This window comes from Choristoneura fumiferana, chromosome 13 (genome assembly GCF_025370935.1).
Source record: "Choristoneura fumiferana chromosome 13, NRCan_CFum_1, whole genome shotgun sequence".
NCBI lineage: Eukaryota > Metazoa > Arthropoda > Insecta > Lepidoptera > Tortricidae > Choristoneura > Choristoneura fumiferana.
In genome coordinates, this window is record NC_133484.1 from 4,492,458 (window position 1) to 4,517,313 (window position 24,856).

Below are 24,856 nucleotides of genomic sequence, written 5' to 3' on the forward strand. Positions count from 1 at the left end.
TGTGTTCCATACCTAAATAAAATTGTATCATCATATTAATATCCATCTTAAATACGTCCCACTGCTGGGCACAAGCCCTCTTAGAATGAGACGGCTTTGTAGTTCCCTCGCCGGCCCAGTGCTGATTGGAAACTTCCCACACGCCGTTGAATTTCGCAGGTGCATGCAGGTTTTCTCTCCTATAAAGCCGAGTTTAGACTTGCAAGAAAAATCGTACAAGTTGCATTACATTGCCAGGCCGTAAGGCCAACGAGTTTGTAGTGGTCAATCGAGCGCCGCAATGTAATGCAACTTAAGCTCCGAGAAGCTCAGAGATGTTAGACCGGGCTTAAACCCACGGCCCTCTGCTTGTGAGGCTATACCTACCTAGGTCAAACCTAGTCTACCTAGGTGTTTGTGTGTTTGTCCGTCTTTCACGCCGTAACGGAGCGACGGATCGACGTGATTTTTGGCATAGAGATAGTTTATGGGCCCGAGAGTGACATAGGCTACTTTTTATCCCGGAAAATGCACAGTTCCCGAGGGAACAGCGCGCGATAACCGAATACCACGCGGGAGGAGCCGCGGGCAAAAGCTAGTAAGTTATTAAGTATTTCAATGAGATCTACTCGTAATATTGAGCACTTTGAGATCTAGAAAATACTTGGACTACATAAGCACTTACCTACGCCATTTAAGCTCGAACTTTATTCCCAAAAGAAATAAAGGGCTTTACCTGAAAAAAGAAATCGGAAAATAAGTAATTTATCTACGGAAAAACTAGGATCATTGTCTCAAGGGGCATTCTACGCCTTTTAAACGAGAAATATATCAACTGAAATGCGCGTGTGAGAAATACAAATAGGCCGGTTATCGGTGTAGCATATCTATAATATACGTGTGTATTTGCTTCTCACATACAATAGTGTATAGTTGGTCGGATAGCTAAACCCTGATGCTGTAGGGGCTGTTTAGTTTCGGCTTCACGTTGGCAAAAAAAAAAGACCGAGTTCAGTTTCTCTCCAGTGGAGTCAGAGAGAGGACGTCTGTAACGCTAGTTGTTTTCGTACGAACTTTTCGATCCTCGAAGTTTTTATGATTTAAATTATATTTGTATAAATTACTGGCTATGTAAAACGTTCTCACAGTATGTGTTGATATATTTTCATTGACAGGCTATGCGATGTTACTATGACGTTTTCTGTGAAAAGATTCCATAGTGGGTTACGGTTCAGTTGGTTCGATAGCGCTTAATAAAGATATGGTTTTACAAGTTTGAAGTGAATGTTTTGAAATTGTGATGTGAGCTTCGACATTGGATAATTTTAAATGCCTGGTAAGTTATGAGTTCTAGTCTAGTTATTTTGTGATATACTATGTCGTTGTGTGTTAATAGACATGATAAATCATAACCATTTCTTGGGTTTGCCCTTTTCGAGTAAAATCTAACACCTTCAGACGGGCAATTGTTGTGTATTTATTTATTTCGGAGATTTCGGAAATGGCGATGTAATTTAATATTTGGGGGAAATAGGGGGAGATCATGGTCTGAGGGGAGAACGATCGAAATACGAGTAGCTTGGTCTTATCTCAGGAAAATGTGTGTGCGTTTTAGTGTTTTAACCCGAACAAAGCTATTCAACGGTATTGTTAGCACCTTTTTTTTTGATAACGTAAGTTAATTTATTAAGAAAATACAAAATATCCATAGGACTAAAACTACTATTAAGTTAAAATAACTTAAACTAAAACTTTAATTAAAAAAGAGAGGTGGGCCTCTTGGCATGGTGCCCATCACGCAGGCAGCATTCCCGCGTTGAACTGCGATTGAGATTCTTTGCGCGAGAAAGCCGCCGGCGCGAGGGTTGCCTGTTGCCTCCCTTAACCTATTGCTGAGCTCCATTGTTTATGAGTTTAGCATATAGCAAATAAAAAAAGTTATTTCTGCTATTCCTCTAAGTTTACTTCCTTAACTTCTTTTTTTATATATATTCTTTGATACGAGTAGGTTAGGTATTCGACATATTTTCTAATGTTACCTACGCAATTAATTTTAATGAGGTTCTGATATTTCGACGCAACTAGGTACGAGTCAAAAGCATAAATATATATACGTTACCAAGACGTCAAAATATCCATACACCTTTATGCTACTAAACATCAGGTTTGAGTAACATTATTTTGACGCTATGGCTGTATATATAATTTTGCATTCGACTGTACAATCGCCATTTCGGATCGGCCAAGGTGGTCAAAAATATCGGCACGTACACTCTATTATTAAGGTACTAGATGAAAACCCGGCTTCGCTCGGGTAAAATGTAGACTCATAATGATATTAGTTTGTAAAAAAAAATTTTTGTCACTCTAAAGACTGTCGTATTTATCGAAAAATCTGACGTATATTCCCAGCCTTAGTATTACCACAAATACTTTCACAGCTAACCTATGTATCGGTATTTCACCAGTAGATATTGCTCTTAAATCTTATTTAACCAGATAACTATGATTTTCTGTCTCATAATCAAAGAAATTAGACCTAAGAGGTCATAATGGAGAACAAAATATGAACCTGTGACACCCGTGACGCGTGATGACGTGACACCAACGCCACATTGACATGTTTACTTCGCAACGCCATTATAATATATACTTAGTAATTTATTCCATTTTTTATTGAAAATACTCGATAATCCGAATTTTCCACCTACAAGTTGTCGACTCGGATTAACTATTTTTTTACGCTCTTCAATTTGATGTGCATTTCGTTCGAGTCTACCGTAGACCGGTACGAAATTATTAATATAGATTAGAGTTCATGTATCGATATTTTTGATCACCTTGGTTGCTCCGAAATATTTGATGGTGACTGTACTAGCGTAAGGATTAGGGATAGACTTAAAAAATTGTGGGTGCTCATTCAAGGTTAGCACGGTCTACATCCCGTAGAAAATATTTTCAATGAAAAACTTTAGTTACGTATGGTCTGCAAACAATAAGGCTTTGACGTTTGTTGTCGGTCGGCCAGTTCAAAGTCAAAATATCTTTATTCAATTAAGGCTACAAGCTCTTCTTCTTATGTGTGTAATGTCTCTACGTCGACATTGGCAAAATACGTTTTGCCAAAACGGCAAGAGCGAAAGCCATTAAAAAATTAGTTCGGAAAACTTCTGTTGTTGAAAAGACAGAGTTTTTAAAAATTTATCAACGATAGGTAGGCCTCCAACAAGATGGAGCGACGACCTTGTTAGAATCGCGGGATCGCGGTGGATGCGGAAAGCACAAGACCGGTCTGAGTGGAGAGCCTTGGGGGAGGCATTGTCCAGCAGTGGACGTCTTTCGGCGCATGATGATGTGATGATGATGATGATGAACCAAATAGGTATCAACGCATCTTGTATATCAGGTAAGATTGGGTGTTCGAACTTCATGGGAAAGGCAGGAAAGGTACCTACAACCTTTTTAAACATCAAAATTTCATAAAACGTAGGAATTAGTCAGCATTTTTCTGTATCTTCGTATAACTTATCCCTTTCGCTGCAGAAAAAGGGACGGATACTTACCAAATTGAATTTGCAAAGGGATTCTAACGTGATGAAAACTTGGCGCGAGCATTTGGCTGCCACCTGTTGAATGCCTAAAAACTGGCATTTTGTTTACATTTCCAAATATTTAATGAGAGTAGTAACATTATAAAACATTAAAGTCTGCAATAAATTATGTTTCTTTATATTTAAAAAGAATCGAAATAGAAATATTTATCGCATGAACTGTGAGGAGTGTAGAGAATCAACGTGTGGTGCAAAGTATCAACAGTTATCCATTTCGGGCATACAATACCAATATATTCCAATAAACTTACATATAACTTAAAGAATCAACAATACAGTACAACCCGGGGCGTACTTACCCTAGGGCCAAAGGGGCCATGGCTGGGGCGGCAGGCTGCGAGAGCACCTATCGCAGGTTTTTTACCCGACTGCCCGAAGGAGGGTTATGTTTTTCGAGCGTATGTATGTATGTATGTATGTCCATTTCTTTGGTCCTCGCTGCAGTCTAAACGTCTAGACGGATTTTGACATATGAGGTATCATTGGATTCGTCATAACTGTCGGAGTGACATAGGCTACATCATATTTCAATATGGCATCTGCGAAAAAAAATATGGCGGAGGAATGAAAAAAAATATTTTGTATTGTAACAATATGGGTATCGAATGAAAGCTAATAATTAGCCCATTCAAAATATATATGGGTAATAATACTTTTAATCTACCGTTTTCACATAAATATCAAAAAAATATAAAATAAAAAATATTAAATTTAAAAAATCAAATAACCCGACTGCCTTAAAAACTAAAAGGAAGAAAATAAGTCTAGTGGTCTAGAACTCTATCAAGAAGCTCATGTAAGGTTCAACAGTCGGGACCCATTCAAATCGTAACCAGCTCATAAAATCATCGTAATGGGTCCCGACTGTTGAAAGTTAAATGAGCTTCTTGATAGAGTTTTATACCACTAGACTTATTTTCTTCCTTTTAGTTTTTAAGGAAGTCGGGTAATTTGATTTTTTAAATTTAATATTTTTTATTTTCTTGAATAACTTAAATACTTTAAATCGTCACATGGGGTAGTAAAACTAACAGGGGGGCTACAACGAAATTGGAAAATCGAAATTCGTATCGTGCCGTCCCTCTCACTCTCGTATTAAATAATATTAGCGTCAGCGGGACGGCAAGATTACGAACTTGGAATTTTGCCTCTGATAGCAACAATAATAATTAATGATGAATCTCTATATTTAATTATAATTCATTATATTTTATCGTAAATCCCTGTAATCTTGAAATGCCTTCATCAATTAAGCAATATACAAGAATAAGCAATGATCGTTCGCCCTTACATTGCAGAGTGATTCTTAGTGAGGCTTAATTATTAAAACGTAAAAGTAAAACACAATATTCTTCATTACCAAAATATCAGTGACGATAGATTAAATCTTTATCTACTTTTCTGACATTAGTTTCATTACTGTAACGAAAATTCAGTTCAGCCAAAATTGAAAGTTAGGGAGATACTTTCCAATTTTCAAATAAGCACACTTCTCTACAGAATGTATAAACAAGGTATAATAAACCCTGTATTCAAATGAACGTTAATCAACGCTGCATTTTCAGTTTAGTCACGTCTCGCTTGATCTGCTTTCATAACAGGAAGGGTATCTTCAATTTATTCAATCTTACGACACAGGGATTTGCTTGCGAGTATGAACATCTAAATGTTGGTATTTTGCTCAGTTTGTTGCAGTCATTTATATGACTAATACAATATTCTGTACCATTGTGAGCTGCCTAAGATACTTGTACCAATAACAGAAGGTTAAGAGAAGTCTCTTCGTTCCATTCTCCATACAAACGTAGTCCCGGTCTCATTTGAAAACTAGGCAACAGAAATAGATGAAATTTTGTAAGTATGGACTAGACGTAATTATCTATGCGTGTGGTTTTTCAGATTTTCATATAAATGTGTAATATCAGAATTTTATTACAGGAGCTCAAAAGTCGACAAAAAAAGATGTCAACTTTGCACGAGAATTACAGACTAATCACACGAAAGGTTTCCACAGGCATCTTGATTGCAAAGTATCATTGATTTCTGTGTTATACTTTTCGTATAATATGACGACAACGAAACCCAAAATTGAACCGTACACCATGCTACCAGTTGTTAGACTAGTTGTTGTTAGGTCTAACAACTGGTAGCATGGTGTACGGTTGTGTCACTCTGAAGATGAGCTCTGGTTGAGTTCGAAACGCGTCAGTGTAGTGTGGTGGTGGTGATAGATGGGTTTGTGTGATTTGTGTGTGTTCTTACAGTGTGGAGGTGGAGGAACTGCATGAACACGCATATTTTGCATAAGCTTAGCTATCGTAAGGTCGCGGGTGAGCAAGGAAATTCTTTTAGTTCATTGATATGGACCTCCGCAAAGTAACGCCTGATTCAATAAATTACAATAAGAATAACATATTCAGGATAAATAATAAATACAGTGTAGATTTCAAATTTTATTTCGCGCGTAAATCCCGAACAATGAGAGGTGTAAGCTAGCGCTAGGATTCAGGACTGTATGTTTGAGAGGCCGCAGTTCTTGTCAAACTACTTAAGAGCGTTTATACCTGCTGAGCTGGCAACGTTGCATTTTTCTTAGTTTTTCTCGATTATTCCATAAAAATTGAATGAAAATTTAAAATGTGGTCTGATAGAACTCTTCTTATTAATATATAAGTTAATGTGTCTACTCCAATAATTATTCGTGATACTTTTATATTATTTAAAAACGAATTATTGTTTTTTAACGGTTTGTAATAATTATATGAGTAGACACATTAACTTATAAGAAGAGTTCTATCAGACCACGTTTTTAATTTTCATTCAATTTTTATGGAATAATCGAGAAAAACTATCAAAAATGCAACGTTGCCAGCTCAGCAGGTATAAACGCGCTTAACCCGAAGACAACGCAACCAAACTTGATACATTGTGACAAATATCGTTGTAGGTATTGTCTAAATAAAAATATTTGATGTGAAACCCACGTCAAAGTCACGCGCTAGAGGTATGAAAATAAATTGGGATGGGTATACTTTTCTTATGTTACTTGATACACCTTGATTTGACGGCGGTATTGTGGATATTGAAAATAAAACCATATACAAAATGAGAAAGCAAATCTAATTTTGCGTAACATGCATAATAGGAGTCCAAAATATAACCCTTAAAACTTTAAAAAAATAACACGTAGGTAAGTATAAGTTAACGGACCTTAAAGCTCGGTATATACCGCAAAAAAATCTTTTTGACTTCTTATGCTCGTAAAGTTCGTGTTTATGCTGGATCTAGGCTACATAAAATGACTTTTTACCCTCTAGTGCATAAAGTAAAATCTTCGTCTAAGACCAAGGTAATCAGGTGTCGACAGCCACAAACTTCTTATGTATTATCTAACGGTGGCATCTTTATTGGTTAATGTTAGACATAAGTAAGTTTGTTAGATCCAAGTTAAATTATACCGTTTGTGCTCAAATAAACATTAAAACATTAAAAAAAAATTTTTAATTGAATAAAAATCAATCAAATCAATCAAAATAAATCAATAAAACTAATAAAATCTAATTTTATAGTAATGCATGAAAAAGAAAAGTTACATAGTAAGTGAGCAATTGTTTCCACTGTTGCTATTTTTTTCCTCGCAATCGGAAGTGAAAAGCAGTGTAAAACACGAGCATTAAATCTATTTTCCCCTCGACGTGTCTATCCACCTTCGCCGTACCGGCTCGGGTGGCTATATGAACGTTTTGGGTAAAATTACTCGTTTTATGCTCTTCTACAATCTACTATTCTGTTACGAGGTCCTCAACATCATCAACATTCTATAGCTAACGAATTTGAATAAATTAGTGCAGAGCCGCATAGAACAATCTGAGTTGTGCGATTTTTCTCTTAGGTCTAAACTAGGCTTAACAGATCCTTCATCCTTGAAAAGATAAATAGCTATCCCAAATCTGTATTACTCTAAATGACCTATCCTACGACATATTAATCACTGTAGTACCTAGTAATGGATAACAAGGATTCAATGCCTTTATAGCTCACTAATACAACTGCAACAATGAGAGTTGCCTCTTAATTTGGTATTACTACGGCACCCAAACAAACATCAAAACTATTTTATTAAACGAACAAAGTCGTTACTGCCAAAGCTTTGGTAATGTGAAGAGCCTTTGATTCCTCTGACGCCATCAGAGCTTATTACGCCTTTGATCCGAATGTAACTTCACTCGTGTTTCCATGTGTATGTAATGAGCCTAAATACTCTACAACCATAATATTAATATATAGAATCCAAGTGTAGGTTACTTCAAACGCGTAATGATCAGAACAAGGAGTAGAATTGAACTCCCTAGATTTTTGGCTGACTTGTGTCTTTTTGTAGCTGTACTTGCATTGACATCTAAACTACATTTCCGTGTGTACCAAATTTCAATTCGATGCCATAAACCGTTAACTGTGAACCAGGATGTCATTGCTAGATTATTATATTGCCACCAAATTTTTAGTCAAACCAATTGCAGGAAGTTGGTCACATTTTGCTTCCAACATTTGACCCAAACAAATAAATAAAGATAGAGGCAAGCTAAATAAAAGCTTGTAAAAATATGTCCAATGCAATGGCATGCGATGACAGCGCGAATTCTATTTCTGTTTTTATTATTATTATTCTTATCCATGTCACTTCACGTCATGTAATGTCACGAATAAATGTTTTCTTTCTTTCTTTCTTTCTTTCAATGCCATACTTATTTTAAATGGCCTATGATTATTTTCCGGATATGACCCATTCCCGGGATTCCTAAGGGAACCTTACAAACTGCTTTCAATAGTAGCAAGGGTCACGCCGCGGATATCGGTAGGTACATTACGGACAGTCGGGCATCTTTACCGTGGACACAAAGACAATAAAATGTGTGATTGGTGACTGGTATTGGCAGTTTTATTATAGGAGTTCAGAGTTGTCGGACAAGAAACCTTGTTTTTTGCCAGTATTCTGAATGCAATTACTTTTTAATTTTCATCCTTTTTGGTTGGATGTCTGTGGCTGTATGCGCAAGTCCTTTGCTACGCGCCTTCTCGCGTAAAAAGGCGTCTGTCAGTGGACACTTGAACTTTTCGGTGGATGTCTATGTCTACGAATAAATACTTACATGATTCGATTTGTAGCATTCGAACATGGCGGATGTAGACGATATCTAATTTTGGTATTTCTGCTTCTTTGGCTAGTTGAAGTATAATTTTGATAGTGTTTTATGCGGCGATTAACCTTAACAGTGAACAGTGATCACAAAATTCTATATTGCTCTCGTGTCTGACATTTTTTAATGAGCAAGTGGTCTCCGCGTGGTTTCTGGAATTTTGCTATCAAGTTGCAAGAACTACAATCACCGTACAACATGCATAAGAAGAATATATTTATCTTTAATTTAACTGACATTGGCCCAAGCCTTATGGCCGCCATTAAGAGCAATAAATAAATAAATAAAAATACTTACATATTAGGTCATCGTTCATTCACCGGCAAAACCTACTTCTTCTTCTCCTTCCCAGCCTATTTATGGCCCACTGCTGGGCATGCCTCCTCTCAGAATGAGAGGGCTCGGGCCGTAGTTCCCATGCGGGCCCAGTGCGGATTGGGAACTTCACACATACCATTAAATGACTTCACAGGTGTGTGCAGGTTTCCTCACGATGTTGTCCTTCACCGTAAAGCTCGTGGTATATTTCAAATGTAATTTCGCACATGAATTTCGAAAAACTCAGAGGTGCGGGCCGGGGTTGGAACCCCCGAACCTCTGCTTGAGAGGCAATAGGTCAAACCACTAGGCCACCACGGCTTTTACCTACAGACACTGGAGACGGATATTAAAATAATTACAAACAAAACTGATCATTTATTCGTAGGTGGATGTATTTAGCTTGTACAGACTGATCAACTTATCTGTGAATCAGACCATAAGCAATACTACACTTTATGCGAACGACATTAAAACTTTTTCGAATGACGGATAAGTTGATCAGTCTGTAACTATGTAACGAATTTAAAATGAAAACTGTCGCTGCTAAGTAGACTTTTTAACAGTCGATCAAAACTTGAATTTTTTTCGCGTCTTATTACGGAACTCTACACTGCGCGTGTGATCACGCACCTAACCAATTTACTTCTGTGAAATACCAGTCCAGTTCTACCACCGCAGTATTTTTAAGCAGAATCTTCTTAGTTGACAGTTAAAAGGGAATAAATTATCATAATTTGTATTCCAATTCCAAAAGGAATTCTAAGGTAGCCTTTGTACCTTTGTGGTGTTGGATGATTTAATCCTTTAGTTCCTCAGTTACATTGTACTTATGTATACTTGATTTGGATAGGTATTTAACTAAATGTAAACAAACTTCAGCATCCAGATTTCGTACATTCAAGGATTTTAAACATTTTACTTATCTATCATTGTAGTACAAATTAGACTAGTGTCTTTCAATACAGAAATGTTAAATGTTTAGATAGTTTAATGGAGGAATTTCAATATTTAATTTGTTTACATTTAGTTACCTATCCCAACCAAGTATAAGTAGGCATTCCAGCTGATTTAAACGAGCGTATTTGAAACTCCGAGAATCTAGAAGTCACCTTAACCTTTTGTCGTTACAGATCATATTTGTTTCAGGCTTCCTTCCTTCCTCTTCCATAGATATCCAAAACTATCTACATATCCCCAGAGACACCGAAGTTTTATTGCACAATAAAGAATACGAATTCCATTCCGCGGTACAAAAGGAACCGCCGTTGACGATAATGGTTGTTAGTTTTGAACATGAAACTACCGTGAGACTCACTCATATTAAATATAATGAGCTAAACTCGATTTAAGACGTGAGTTATCCGGGTCATTATATTTAATATGAATGGTTGTTAGATTGTTGAATGTGTGATAGGAAGAGACGTATTGGCACCATTCCGTAGATAAACTGCCCTGAGTAAAATTTACTCGTACGCATCCTGTGTATATCTCCCCTAATCCCGCTTCCCGAAGCATTGTGACCTTGCCGAAAAACGGTGATTTGGCAGCAATAAATTTGATTCCACCTTGAGCCCTTTTTATCTTCCCTTTTTCATTATTTAAACGTGGTATTTTGCTTATCCTGTGCCGGTATGAATGAAATAATGGTTTTTTTTAATGAGAACTTTGGAAGTACAATTGAATATTACGAAGTTATTTGTTTATCAATTACGCGTGAGTTATCAATCATTCTTCCCACTAAGTATTACAAATGGGAAAGTTTGAGAAAAAAAAAACGGCTCAAAGGATTGGGATGAAGTTTGAATGAATTGTATATTTTTATCCCGGAAAATGAAACTTTTCCCGCAGGATAGCGATAAACGAATTCTACGCAGACAAAGTCGCAGCGCAGGCATCAGTATGCTATTGTTTGAATACAATAAAATCCTCGCGACAAGTAATACAATACAATACAACAACTCTTTATTGCACACCAACACATAGTAAGCAGTACTGAAAACACAAAAATCTTAAAAAAAGTCAAAAAATCTATAATAAAAAAACAGGAATCTTCAGATGCAAATCTTAAAATGTAAATATTAAAAAAATTAGACGCTACTTGGAACGGGATAGATACTTCTTTAAGTAAGTAGTTAGTTTGGATAAATTTTCTAGTAGTTAAAAACGTTAAAACTTCATTTTCAATGGTAGTAGATACCTACTAAACATATTTAAAAATGTACGGACTAACTTTCATAACTTTTGGCTGGACCTACGCCAATAACCTTTCAAACAATGAAACTGAAATTACTTTCCGCTGACCTACTTAAATAAACCCCTTTTCAGACCTTGACGAGGCATTCTTTAATAAAGTTTTATGTGCGCGACGCCTAAAGGAAAACCGCTAAAACCGCTCCCCAAACCAAACATTTGTATTCATTTGCCAAACATTTGTCTTTGCTAAGTTGGGTCTCATTTCATATGAGATTTTCTTTGTGCGGAAACTTGTTCATCAGAAGCACCTACCTCCACCTAAGCTCAGTATTTGGGCAAACGAATTTCCCCTAAGCCGAGATCTTTTTTCTCAGAATCCGTTAAGTAGGTACAAGATATAAGGCTATATTTGTGTCTCATCCATCATCGTGTGTTTTGTTTTCTTGGGAAACGACGTTGCACATTTCTCTTAGGATAAATAGGTACCCGTGGTAGAATACTAACATTTTCGTCTCTGAGGATAATTCTTTTATTTTGTGCCCTCACTTCAATCGCTAAATGTTCAGAACGATATTTTTATTAAATATGTATGCCCGTGTGAAATCCATGACAACCCACTTCCTTTCGATTTACTTACAAACGTCATACGTTAGGTACAATTTCGCTATCAAGTAATAACATTTTTTTCGTATCTTTTATCGCACATGTAGCTTGTTTTATGTTATTATGTTACACATTTAATCATTGTAAATCAATCCCCATCGGGCATGAAAATGTTCTGTACAGCATACATATATCATTGTTTTTCTCGTTCTTATCCGCGATTGCTAATCCTTCTATAAACACGTCTCTAGATATTCGTACAATTCTGTAATTAATTTAAATACTAATTATAATTGCCGGAAAAAAATGCCATTTTAGTCAGTACCTACTTAATTTCAGCTAAATAATACAGAAAAGAGGTAAACAGCGAGAATTGCAAAGTAAGCGACAAGCGGCCTCGTCTCTAATAACTATTTACCTTTCCTGTAGCTTTTCCAAAATTGATCGAATCTCTTGAATGTAATTAGCAATCAATAAATTATTGAAAACTCTTTGGTTTCCAGAACAAACTCCGATGATTATTATAACTTAAACTTATTTCAAAGTAAGCTAAATCCCACCTAAAATAAATTTCATATTACTTACACTTCCAAGCATGGGCGACAAAGCTTTTGGCTTTAAAAACCTTAATATAGCGAAGTTGAAACGATTCTGAAAGTTACTAAACCACTTCGTCGCACGTTTTTTGTAATATGAGTTGAATTAGATTGCCATTGTTTGATAATAAAGTCACATAATATCCAAGTTTCAAAGTAATAAGCAGCGAAGCCGGAGGGTTTAAAGTGAACAACAGGATTTGAATTATGCTGATAGTAAATTCAAACTAATTCTACTGCAGTTTGTCGGTGATATCAGCATGGAGGGAAATAACCCTTACTCCTCGTAATGCAGCCAACTGGTTCCACCAGTGGCACGAGTAGGAATTTTCATTCCTCGTCGTACTCGTACAGTCGCCGTCATTATATTTCGAAGCGGGTGAGCAAAAATATGCAGAAACTTGAACACCAATAGGTACCCAAATAATAGAGTGCATGTGCCGATATTTTGACCACCTTGGCCTTGGACGCTCCGAAATATTTGATGGTGACTGAATACTAATTGTTGTTCTATTCAATTTGAATCGATCAAAATAAAGGAGACCAAACTATTTTAAAATTGTTACAATATACGCGTATTATTTTCTACAATCCGTTTACTAGGAAAATTAATATTACACAGTGTTTTGAATCAGATTGTGTCAGTGTTTTATTGTGCCCAGTCTAAACTTTAGCGAGGTGGCATACTATTTAAATAATTTAATACTGGCCGTTTTGGTGTCACTTTGGTTTTTAAATCGGCGAAGCTGATAATATTATTACAAAATACGAGTGTAGAGTTAGAAATCGAGTAGAATTAGTCACTTAACAAAACACATGAATATACTGGTATATACTATATAAAATGAAAATAAAACGACTTAAATTTTTAGTTATTTCATTAACACTTTGTAGACAATCCCTATTCCGCTTGCCGCTAAGCTCTCTCGATATGAACTGTTTAACCTATAAACATGTATAATAGTGAAGATATTTTGGAGTATTTTCCGAAAACCTCATTTGCTTCTGACGTTGGCAGCCAATTTCCTAGACAGGTTCTATTTATTGGCGCTCAGCTCAAGTCTCAAGGGTTTGGTTCAATATTGAAACGTAAGCAACGAGAGCTATTTACTGTGTATCGGAAAGTGGTTCCTGACGTCAGAAAAACAGTTAATAGTTGAAAACTTATATACAGTATGTAGTAACCGAGCTTTGCAAACAGATGTATGTGGAGCCAATTACATGTATAATCTTAGTTAGAAATAATTTTGATTATCACTGAAAAATTATGGCTGTGTAAAGATCTATTCTTATCTGAACTAGGTATGTAACTAATCGGTTCTCCAATCCTTGCGTCTAGTTGAATCCATAACAACCAAAGTAGATCAATTTCATTATTCGCAACCAACCCCCAAATAAATAGCTAATTTCATCGAAATTCCGTTTCCAAGATCCGTAAAATACAATACAATGACTCTTTATTGTACACCAGAAATAGTAAGCGATAAAGAAAACATGTACACAGAGATAAAATTACAAGGTAAGCAATAGGCGACCTTATCGCTTAAGAGCGATCTCTTCCAGCCAACTTTTATTACAGAAAGAAGAAAGGACTAGTTTACAGCAGGTGGTGCATCAACAGTAGATCAGAAAATTTAAATACAATAAGTACGTATAACATTATACTTTGTGTTGTTTCGTGTACAGATCTAGTAAATAAAGTTATTCCGTCGTATTTTGTCGTTTAAGTTCGTATTTGTCTTGCACTTCAGTAGGCTAGTTAAGAAAGCAAGATAAATTCGAACTTTTAAATGCGTCTGTCTGTACTGTACATGCTCTTTTCTTCGTACAACCACGCTTATCCCTATCGGACGGGATGCGAACCCAAAACCTGTAGCACAATACAAGTAATGTAATACAAGTAATCTTACATTACTTGTATTACATTACTTGTATTGTGCCTCTAGCTTCATCAGGGTATTGACTACGAGGCTATCTAGTTGTCGCTTTAACCTATGACCTACTCGTGGTTTAACGATTGAATTCTTATGTTCCCGTGAAGATACACTCAATTGTCCTTCAATGATTCTTGATTACTTAATACTCGTAGCGTTTCAACATTAATTTTGAGTACGGAAACCTTCAAAACAATATCAGTCTCCAAACTCAAATTGGCAGTCAGTCCGTAAAAATGCTTGTCACATATACTTACTTCATACGACAGCTCTGCTGTTAGCTAAAAGTTTACTCAAACTGGTTTATATAATAACTTGGAACCGAATTAACTTCGCATACGTGTTTTAATTTTAAAACAAAGAAAATTAAATTTATTATGTTTCGCAAGCTTTTGATTAATACGTACCTATATTTTTTGTTTGCGTCGGAGTCCGAAACGAATTTTAATTAGCCTGGCGCGTTGTGGGGCGCCATCACAGATTATCCTTATATCTATATAAGTCTGTCTATGGGCGCCATCTTATATTGTAATGGTTTGGGTTCGCCTGTATGTTACATTTTTTAATGCTTATTATATTATATTAAATAAATAAATAGAAAGAAAGAAAGAAAGAAAGAAAGAAAACATTTATTCGTGACATTACATGACGTGAAGTGACATGGATAAGAATAATAATAATAAAAACAGAAATAGAATTCGCGCTGTCATCGTTCATCCACCATTACATCTCATATTTCGTTTTCTAGAATTTTTACCGTACAACGGCAAAACCTACTAGACACTGGCAATATTGTCCTCCAATGGACAGCGCCCTATTTTCCAAAAAAAAAAAATAGAATTAAATGACCCGCTCTGGGTAATTTCTGGTGCAAAGGTTGTCCATCGCCGTTCAACGGGGCAACGCGGCAAGCGTAGTGGCCACCTTTGCGCCTGGTGTGACGCGAGGCGGGTTGTTTGACCAACTATATTTTGTGCTGATTTTATTTGTTATTTTTGTTATTAATTTGACATTGTAATTTTATTGTAACAAATTTATAGAAAAAAATTGAGTATCAGACGAAATCGCGTTCAACGTGTAAAGAGCGTTTATACCTGCTGAGCTAGCAACGTTGTATTCTTGTTAGTTTTTCTCGATTATTCCATAAAAAATGAATGAAAATTAAAAATGTGGTCTGATGGAACTGTTCTTAATAAACACCGAGTTATTTTTGATATCCGTTAACTTTAAGGGGACAACCTACAGCTCAAATGAAGTTAATTTCTCTAAGACACTAGTGGTCTAACTCTTACTGTTTAAAAGTAATCAAGAATTAAGATAGTTAATTATTAGCAGAAAAACAGCGTTAAGATTATTAATTTATGACGTTTTCTTTCAAAGTCCAGAAAATATTTAGCAAAAGAAGGTTACACATATAGATTTTTTGATGTCTCTCTTAGGTATATTATGTGTCACGTCAATGTCACTTGACAAGTTTAGTTAGTTAGCTAATTATTATTGTAGTAGACACATTAACTTATATAATTAAGAACAGTTTTTAGACCACATTTTTAATTATCATTAAAGTTTTATGGAATAATCGAGAAAAAACTAAGAAAAATGCAACGTTGCCAGTTCAGCAGGTATAAACGCTGTTTTTCGGTCAGACTGACTTGACATTTCGTTAGTAGCTACAAAACTGGGCACGCACCTTCATCTGCGAAATGACTGAGCCGTTATAGTTTTCCTTGTAAGTTTGATATACTTACTACCATCCTGAATTTTTTCAAATTTTTCCATCCACCGGTTTAGATTTTAGAGGGGGGGGACGCTCGATTTTAATGTAAATTTGCACTTTAAAGTTAAATATTTCGCCAAGAAATCACTGAATCGAAAAATCGTCTGAGCAAACCCCTAATGGTTTTAAAAGACCTATCCAACGATACCCCACACTATAGGGTTGGATGAGAAAAAAAACACTCCCACTTTACGTCTAAGGGAAGTACCTACCCTAAAAAAATGTTTTTTGATTTTTTTATTGTACCATTTTGTTGGCATACTAGGTATATCCGTGCAAAAAACAGCTTTCTAGCATTGATAGTCCCTGAGCAAAGCCGCGGACGGACGGACGGACAGACAGACAGACAGACATGGCGAAACTATAAGGGTTCCGTTTTTGCCATTTTGGCTCCGGAACCCTAAAAAGGGGACTAGCTTTATCTATTTATTCTTCCACGGGGTGAGACCACGAGCATATAAACTATTTACCTAACTGTATAAGCGGAAACAGCTAAGGACTGATTATTCAACCCCTAGATAAATTCTTATTCTATAGATAGACGTTAAAAGGCACTTAGGGCCCTAAGTAAATAAAGTAACCAAATAGCTTGTATATTGAGTAGTATTACTACAGATCGTTTTATAAAAAGAAAATCTCAAATCCTAAACTACAAACTAATTTTAAAAATGAGCTTATAAGCATAAGTATTTTATCACGCTGAAAAGTTACAGCATTTTTGTACTTGACGCTTATCAACCCTGATTGTTATATCAGTAGCTGAAAACACGATTATCTAAAGGATCGAGACCTGAGCAGATAACCGGAAAATTTATGAAAATATACCTCAGCAAATAAATGGGACTTTTAGTGTTAATATTTCTATGTAGTCGTCTTAGTCTCCGTTTCCACCAGAGATGTGCAATGCAAGGGTGTGTTGTTTTTCATGAACCACTAGAAACGCTTCTTTTACCTAGCTCGCTCTGCTCAGTTGTTTCCACTAGAGATCTCTATTCGTGTTTATGTTGAATCTAGGCGACATAAAATGACTTTTTATGCTCTAGTGCATAAAGTAAAATCTTCGTCTAAGACCAAGGTAATCAGGTATCAACAGCCACAAACAAAAAGTTTCTACATATTTTTTTAATAATTTTAAATTTATTTAAAACTTAAAATCAATCAAAATAAATCAATGAAACTAAAAAATAATAATTGTATAATAATGCATGAAAAATAAAATAGAAAGTGAACAATTGTTTCCACTGTTACTATTTCATTTCCTCGCAATCTAACTGAAAAGTAGAGTGTAAAACTCGAGCATTAAACCCATTTTCCCCTTGATGTGTCTGTCCACCCTCGCCGTACCGCCGTAACGTCTTGGGTGAAATGGCTCGTTTTATGCTCTTGTTGTACAATCTACAATACAATACAATAAGTAACTCTTTATTGCACACCAACACAGTAAGCAGTACAGAAAACACAAGTATATACATAGAGATTTTCTAAGGTAAGCAATAGGCCGCCTTATCGCTTCAGAGCGATCTCTTCCAGGCAACCTTTACAATGGACAGAAATAAGGAATACATTTTAGCAGGTCGTGCAATTTACAGTAGATTAGAGCAGTATCAAGAATACATAAAATTAACACATAAAATACACATACACAACAAATCTAAACAGATAGATAGGTAGATAGATACCATAACAACATATAAATAAGCTAACTAGGTATAACATTCACACGCAAGATGACAGATAGTGCTCTCTAAGCATAGACTTAAAGATAGGCAAGGACTTTGCGCATCTCAATTCTATCGGTAGGGAGTTCCACAACCGAGTGGCCTGGACAGTGTAAGAATAAACATAGAATTTAGAGTTTGAAAGTGGGACAGTAAGGAGAAAGTTCTGAGAGCAACGAACAGAAGTAACATAGCTAAATCGCTCTTTGAGGTAGCAAGGAGTTGCAGGGTTAAAGAGAATGCCGTAGAGAAGATGGAGAATGTGAGTTTCGGCGAAAGCGGATGGGGAGCCACTTGAGCTGTGATCAGAAAGAAGAAACATGATCATATTTACGAGTACGTAGGCCAATTATGAACCGAATGCACAGATTTTGAATTCGCTCAAGTTTATTCAAGAAGTGCTCTTCTAAAAGATCGGGATAACAAATGTCAGCATAATCGAAAATAGGGTGTAGTAGAGTCTGTGCAAGCGCAACCTTGGTAGCAAATGGAAGGAAATTCTGAAGGCGTCTTAGGGATCCCATCGCAGCAAACACCTTCCTGCTAATCTCACACACATACGGAGACCATGACAGAGTGCGGTCCAAGATAACACCCAGATTTTTTACCTGATCGGCAAATGGTATCAGAACTCCGTCGAAAAATACAGATGGCAAAGAAACAAAGTCAACCCTCAATCACTCAATCTACTAGTTACTGTGTTGGACCTTGGATGACTTTAACCTCTTCACCGCCAGTCATCCAGTCGTAACAGCCAATGGAATGCCTTATACGCCACGGTCCTTCTGCAATGGAATTAAAAATCAAGTTGATTTGTGGCTGGTTTCTCTGACAGAGCACGTCACTTCGTTTCTTCTGGGGCGGTGAGGAGGTTAAAAATTGACACACGAAATTGTCTTCACAAAATTGTCTATTAGAGATATTTAGTTCAAGGTTAATATATTACGATTTCATGTAAGTAAATGTATCATTAACCGAGGCTTAGATAGTTTTGGGCTTTGGATTTTGAAACTTTTTCGTATTTCAAAAAAAAACTTAGATTTCATTGAGCAATTGAGCATTGGGCGTTACCAGTAACAACAAAATGGTTTTAATTTCATTCATGTGAATAAATTGACTCATGTTACACTAATTAACAAATTCATAGCACCAGCGATTTACATACACAAAAACACCTATTACAACTGACACGTGATCATCACGAATATACATTTTTTTTTCGGAATTTTAAAACTTTAAGATATTTTTAGCTACGATGCGTATATACAGCATCCGGTGTAACACATAAATTTGTGCCTCAAGAGAGAGTTTCATCCCAGTTAGGGTTCCACGGGCATTTGTCATACCCTGGTATTAATATTTTCTTCCACAAAAAGTGCCTACAGCCATACATCTTCATAAGGCCGTGACTATATGGAAATTACCCAGAGCTGTAATTTATAGAAGCCGTATGAGCCCCAGATTGCAGACCAGAGTGGTAATAGCCGGCTCGACATGGTATTCCTGTTTTGTTTATGACATCCGCCTGAACGGAATGTGATATATGACTCCGAAAGGGATCCGTGGAAATTGTTTCAACAGGTTTATGTCCTGTAATAAACGGATGATCATGACCCCTGCTACAGATGCGACAGTGAAAGAGATGGGAGTCTAGGGAGCCATTTGGTATTGAGTTTGAGGCAGCGAAAGAGCAATAAAGCGAATTGCACTGTCGATTAATATACAAGGAGCCAAAAGTGCGTTTTTAAAAATTGGAAGGTTATTGTTCTCTTGGGTGTTTAATATGTGTATTAAAGTATGTCTCTATCTATTGTTTCTTTATCGCCAATACGCATAATGACCAATGAAAATAACATCATGAATACGCAAAATGACCAATCGCGAAGTGATCAACACGCTAAATGACCAACACGCCAAATGACCAGTACGTGAAATGACTAATCGCAAAATGACCAACGCGCCAAATGACCAACAAGCCAAATGACCGACACGCCAAATGACCAATACGTGAAAAGCAATACGCCAAATAAATGATCAATACGTAAGATGACCAATCGCGAAATGACCAATAGGTACGTCAAATGACCAACACGCTAAATGACCAAGTACGTTGCCTAGTACCCATAAAACAAGCTTTGTTTACTTTGGGACTCGGTCAAGTGTCCCGTGATATTCATTTATTTATAGAGGTAGGAAATAAACACTTTTAAGCTGATATTTTTTTTTATTCTACTGAATGGAAAACGAGCAAGTGGGTCTCCTGATGGTAAGAGATCACCACAGCCCATAGACACCTGCAACACCAGGGGATTGCAAATGCGTTGCCAACCTAAGATGGGATACCTCAGGTGCCAGTAAGTTCACGCTGTCTTAGTCTCCACGCCGAAACACAACAGTGCAAGCACTGCTGCTTCACGGCAGGATTAGCGAGCAAGATGGTGGTAGCAATCCGGGTGGACCTTGCACAAGGTCCTACCACCTGCTGGATATTAGTTAAAAATAGATTCCTGGTATAAAAGTCAGCCTGCTTAGATAAATAAATATGGTCAGTGTGCCAAAACAATTGTGAAATGAAACTAAGCATATCGATTTCTATGATTACTATGGTAAAATTAATTTCGTGCTAGGACGTTATACTTTGTTTGTTGACATAAATATACGTATATCCATAAAGACAGTTTCATACAAAAGCGTTTTTTTATGCGATCGTTTTTGGCATACGCACTTACACGCACGTTAGATTAATAAATATTGATGTATGACGTTAAATGAATGAAAAATGAACGGAAACATTCTACTTACACAACGTCTAATAAAGGACGTTGTCTTGTCGAACCTCTATTTATTTTGTTTAACTCATCGGGTTATTCTTGAACAAAGAGCCGTTAACTTTTTGTCTCATCCCTTTAGGTTAGCAATTTACTTCGATTTAATGATCCTTTAGGCTTTTGTTAAGTCATGTTGAAAGCGGGTAAGTAAAGTTATACGAATGTTGAGGGTAAGTTTTGGAGAGCCTAATATTGTTCGGCTTAAGGTCAAAATGATGGGTAAAAAATAAAAATGCTAATATTTTAATTTCTGGGGTGTAGTATAGGTATAGGTATAGGTATTAGCGGGCTGTTTTCCGCAACTCGACGTCATAGTGCGCCTATTTTGCGTGATTAGGCTGTAGGCACTATTCATGCCAGCCTAGCTCCTGGAGGAAGCCTAGCAGACCCTTCACGTTGCCGGCGACTTCCCTGCAGTGACCCCGGTGATCCGAGGTGTAGTGCCCTGTAGTTCGTCACACCAGAGCATTCCATAAGGATGTGAGTGGCTGTCTCTTCTGCCAAGTTTGGGTGTAGTATAAGGTATGTTTAATTTACACAATTTCACAACGATTACAGTTATTGCAAATTTTAACATCAGTAGTCTGGAAGGACTTAACTGGAGTTAAGAATAAATTGGTAAACCTAATAAGCACGACTAAATATCTAATGCTGTTTATCGGAGTATTAAAAATGGTAAAGCATGTAGGTACGTAGCTCCTGGGTTTTAAATAGTTTCTTTTTTAAGGTTTCGTACTTAAAAAGAAAAAAATGGAACCCTTACAAACAAGATCATTCTGTTGTCTGTCTGTACGTATGTAAAGACAATTTATTTTTGTCATGAACGCGTAAAGGTATCAAGCTAAAATTAATATCAAATACTCAGGTCTGATACCCCTTGAAGCCGTAAAAATATCTAACTTCTAAGTCAGAGCATTTAAAAGGTCCCTAATCGAAAAACCCTATAGGGTACTTCCACTTGCTCTGGAAACTTAACATTTGATATGAAGGTAGCTCTAGCACAACCAACCAACCTTGCTCTGGAAACTTAAAATTTGATATGAAGGTAGCTCTTATAGCACAACTAATAGAAAATCTGTTTTTGTGTCTGTCTGTCTATGTCAGTAACCATCTAAAATACACCCTTCGTACATAAAATATAGCTTAGACGAGGGGCTCTGCTAACATTAAAAATAATAATGTACGTTGCATCGATTTAAAACATCTTTTGCTAGAATGGGCATAGGTAGTACTCAAATTCAAAATCAATATTCAAATTCAAAAATCTTTATTGCCACCAAAAAAACAATCCTTAAAGGTAAAAGGTTAAACAGAAAATACTGAAAATAATAAAAATGTTTGTAAATTAAAAAACTTAACATAAGTTATACTATCAAGCACAATTAATATAAATAAGGATGTACTTCACGTTCACACCCACAATACACCCATACATTAAATCCTCCATGTACAAAGGCTAACTTATCCATTTGCAGAATCTCCGTCAGACGGCACATAATGTATAACATATTTTCAAGGTGTCAAATACTCGTAGGCATGCACCATTTTTCTTTTTTTTTCTTCTTTATTTGGCTGCAGCTGAAAATCAGCGCTGTGGTTCCGTACGTCAGCATTGCTGAGCTGCCAGCCCTTTCGGCTAGCTATAAGTTTTCTTTACTTAAACATTAAGTTATGTACCTGATATTATATGCTACCTACAAGTTAATGTATATAGCCGAATAAACTTTTTATTTCTTTCTTTCTTTCTTTCATTATGCGTTTAAAAACCATAGATAATTTACCAAACGAGCATTACGACATTGGATTCTATTATGAACACGGTAGTATCGTAATGGTCATTACGACACCGAAATCAACATCGACACTGACATGATCAATCGTATCGTATCGTAGGTAATGTTCACATTACGATACTGCAATCGATATCGTAATGAATATTTCCGTACCGGAGCGGTGGCGCAGCTTTATCATAGGGTGCAGGAGCTCGTGGGGCAGACATAGATCTGGTTGCAATACAGGTCATTCTCAATGGTTCTTGAACACATGATAGAAGATTTAGGGGCTGTTTCAACATCCATTGATTAGTCTTAACTGACGGTTAAATGTGATGCCGTCTCCGTCTATTCGAACAAAACAAATAGAGATGGTGAAACAGCCCCTTAATAAAATAATATAATAGATGTAGATAAAGTAATATTATGTATGCAACTGTACGTAATTAGGCCTTAAAACCTAACAGTTGCATAAACTACTATTGCTAGAATGGGCATTAGGTACCTACTTCTAGTTCTTTTAAAGTGTTTTATGTTTCCCCCAGTGTTCCCGCAAACCAACATGTGGTCGCGTAAGCAGTCGGTGTGTAGCGCCGTGAGCGGGACGTCCAAATGCGACGACAGCGACTCGCCGCTCGCTGGAGGTGTCAAAATATACCCCTTCGCCATAGCCCTGAGAGTGCGAGTTTTACAGGTGAATTTGACGACCGGATGGCCGAGTGGTTAGAGAAACTGACTACGAAGCCAGAGGTCCCGGGTTCGATTCCCGGCCGGCGCAGATATTTGTATGAATAATACGAATGTTTGTTCTCGGGTCTTGGATGTTTAATATGTATTTTTCTATATCCTTCTGAGTCCTGACATTTTTTTAACAAACTTAGCGTTTAGACCTAGACGTTGGTGACCTGCTTTGTTATTTTGGACATTATTTCAAAATTCTTCGAATTCTTTATTCAATTAACAATTTGTACTTTATAAAGTACATTCGGCCGTTATTCCTAGTGTTAATTAGTCCTTTATAAAGTACGCGAGGACTTAGGAGGATATAAGTATGTTTCTCCATCCGTTACCCAGTACCCATAGTACAAGCTTTGCTTATTTTGGGACTAGGTCAATTGGTGTCAAGTGTCCCATGATATTTATTTATTTAATGAATAACCGATGAGCATTTGGACTTTTGGGTCATCCCAAAAGGCCAAATCTCATGTTCTCACAATAATTGCATTCCCCACGCTGAAAAAAGTATTTACCAACATTTTATACTAATTTATCTCTTGTGTAATTTGGGAGAATGCCATAATAGAGAGATCTCTCTCCAGGTGTGTTCATCATCATTGTTGTTGTTGTTCAGAACAATAAGGTTTCGCTCGTAGCCACCTGTATATGTCGGCGGCCGATCGTAAAATACGCCAGATCACGGATTTCCTAGGCATATCTCGAAATGGCGACATTTCATGAATTGGCTAAAGGCCATCCGTCATATCGTTCAAAACTCACCGTTCAGGCAGATCATAAAATTCCTAGGCATTTCATGAGACGCTGTCATATCGGTTCTGGCACTTTGTCGGCCGCTGCCGCGGCACGCTCGCTTCGCTCGCTCGCCTCGTGCGTTGTGGTCACAATTCATACTAACCACCTAGCTTTGCTCGTCGTACGGTCAAGGAGTTTAATTCATTGGCCACCATGGAACCGTTTCACAGTAAACGTCATAGTGACATCGCATTAATTAACAAGGAAAGTCATAACGGTTCGTAATGGGTCGTAATGGCTTTGATAAGGTTCCATAGTGACCCATGAATTAAATTCCTTGACTGTACCAAAATTTTTCTTTTTTTTGTCATATCACGATGTGCTCGGTATAGAGCTAGGAATATCAACGAATGCGTTGCTCTAATCGATCTGCCGTATTGTTTTTCAGGCACATCGTGATATGCCTGGCTAACTTTTAGGCATATCATGAAATTGCTCCATTTCACGTTATGCCTAGGAATTTCGTGATCTGGCGGATTTTACGATCAGTTCTCACACCACACACCTACCGTACATAACATCGATAAAAAGCGGTGCTCTCTCCCTACAATCTGTCAATAGCCGCACGAAAAATTCCGGCCCCACTAATTAGTATTAGCTAGTATTTGTGTTGTTGTTTTAGATCGTATGCGGCATCGGCGGTCTAGTAGTGGGAGCTGTCGGGTGGTTGGAGGAGCGGAAAGAGCCAGAACTGGGGCTGGGAGTCCCTGCGGGAGCCATCACCGTCCTCGCGGCAGGTCAGAGCATCTATCTATTTCTGGTTCTAAGAATAAAGGTTCCGTTATCAGAGGACTGA

General features: G+C 36.9%; 1 protein-coding gene across 1 annotated transcript; it reads left to right on the top strand.

Annotated features, from left to right (window-relative positions):
- The first annotated feature begins 1,015 nt into the window (after positions 1-1,015).
- On the top strand, positions 1,016-24,856 carry LOC141434460 (uncharacterized). Its single transcript, XM_074096880.1, has 3 exons — positions 1,016-1,315; positions 23,076-23,224; positions 24,683-24,856. Exons 1-3 carry the CDS (start codon positions 1,309-1,311, stop codon positions 24,854-24,856), a joined length of 330 nt encoding a protein of 109 aa, XP_073952981.1. The 5' UTR covers positions 1,016-1,308.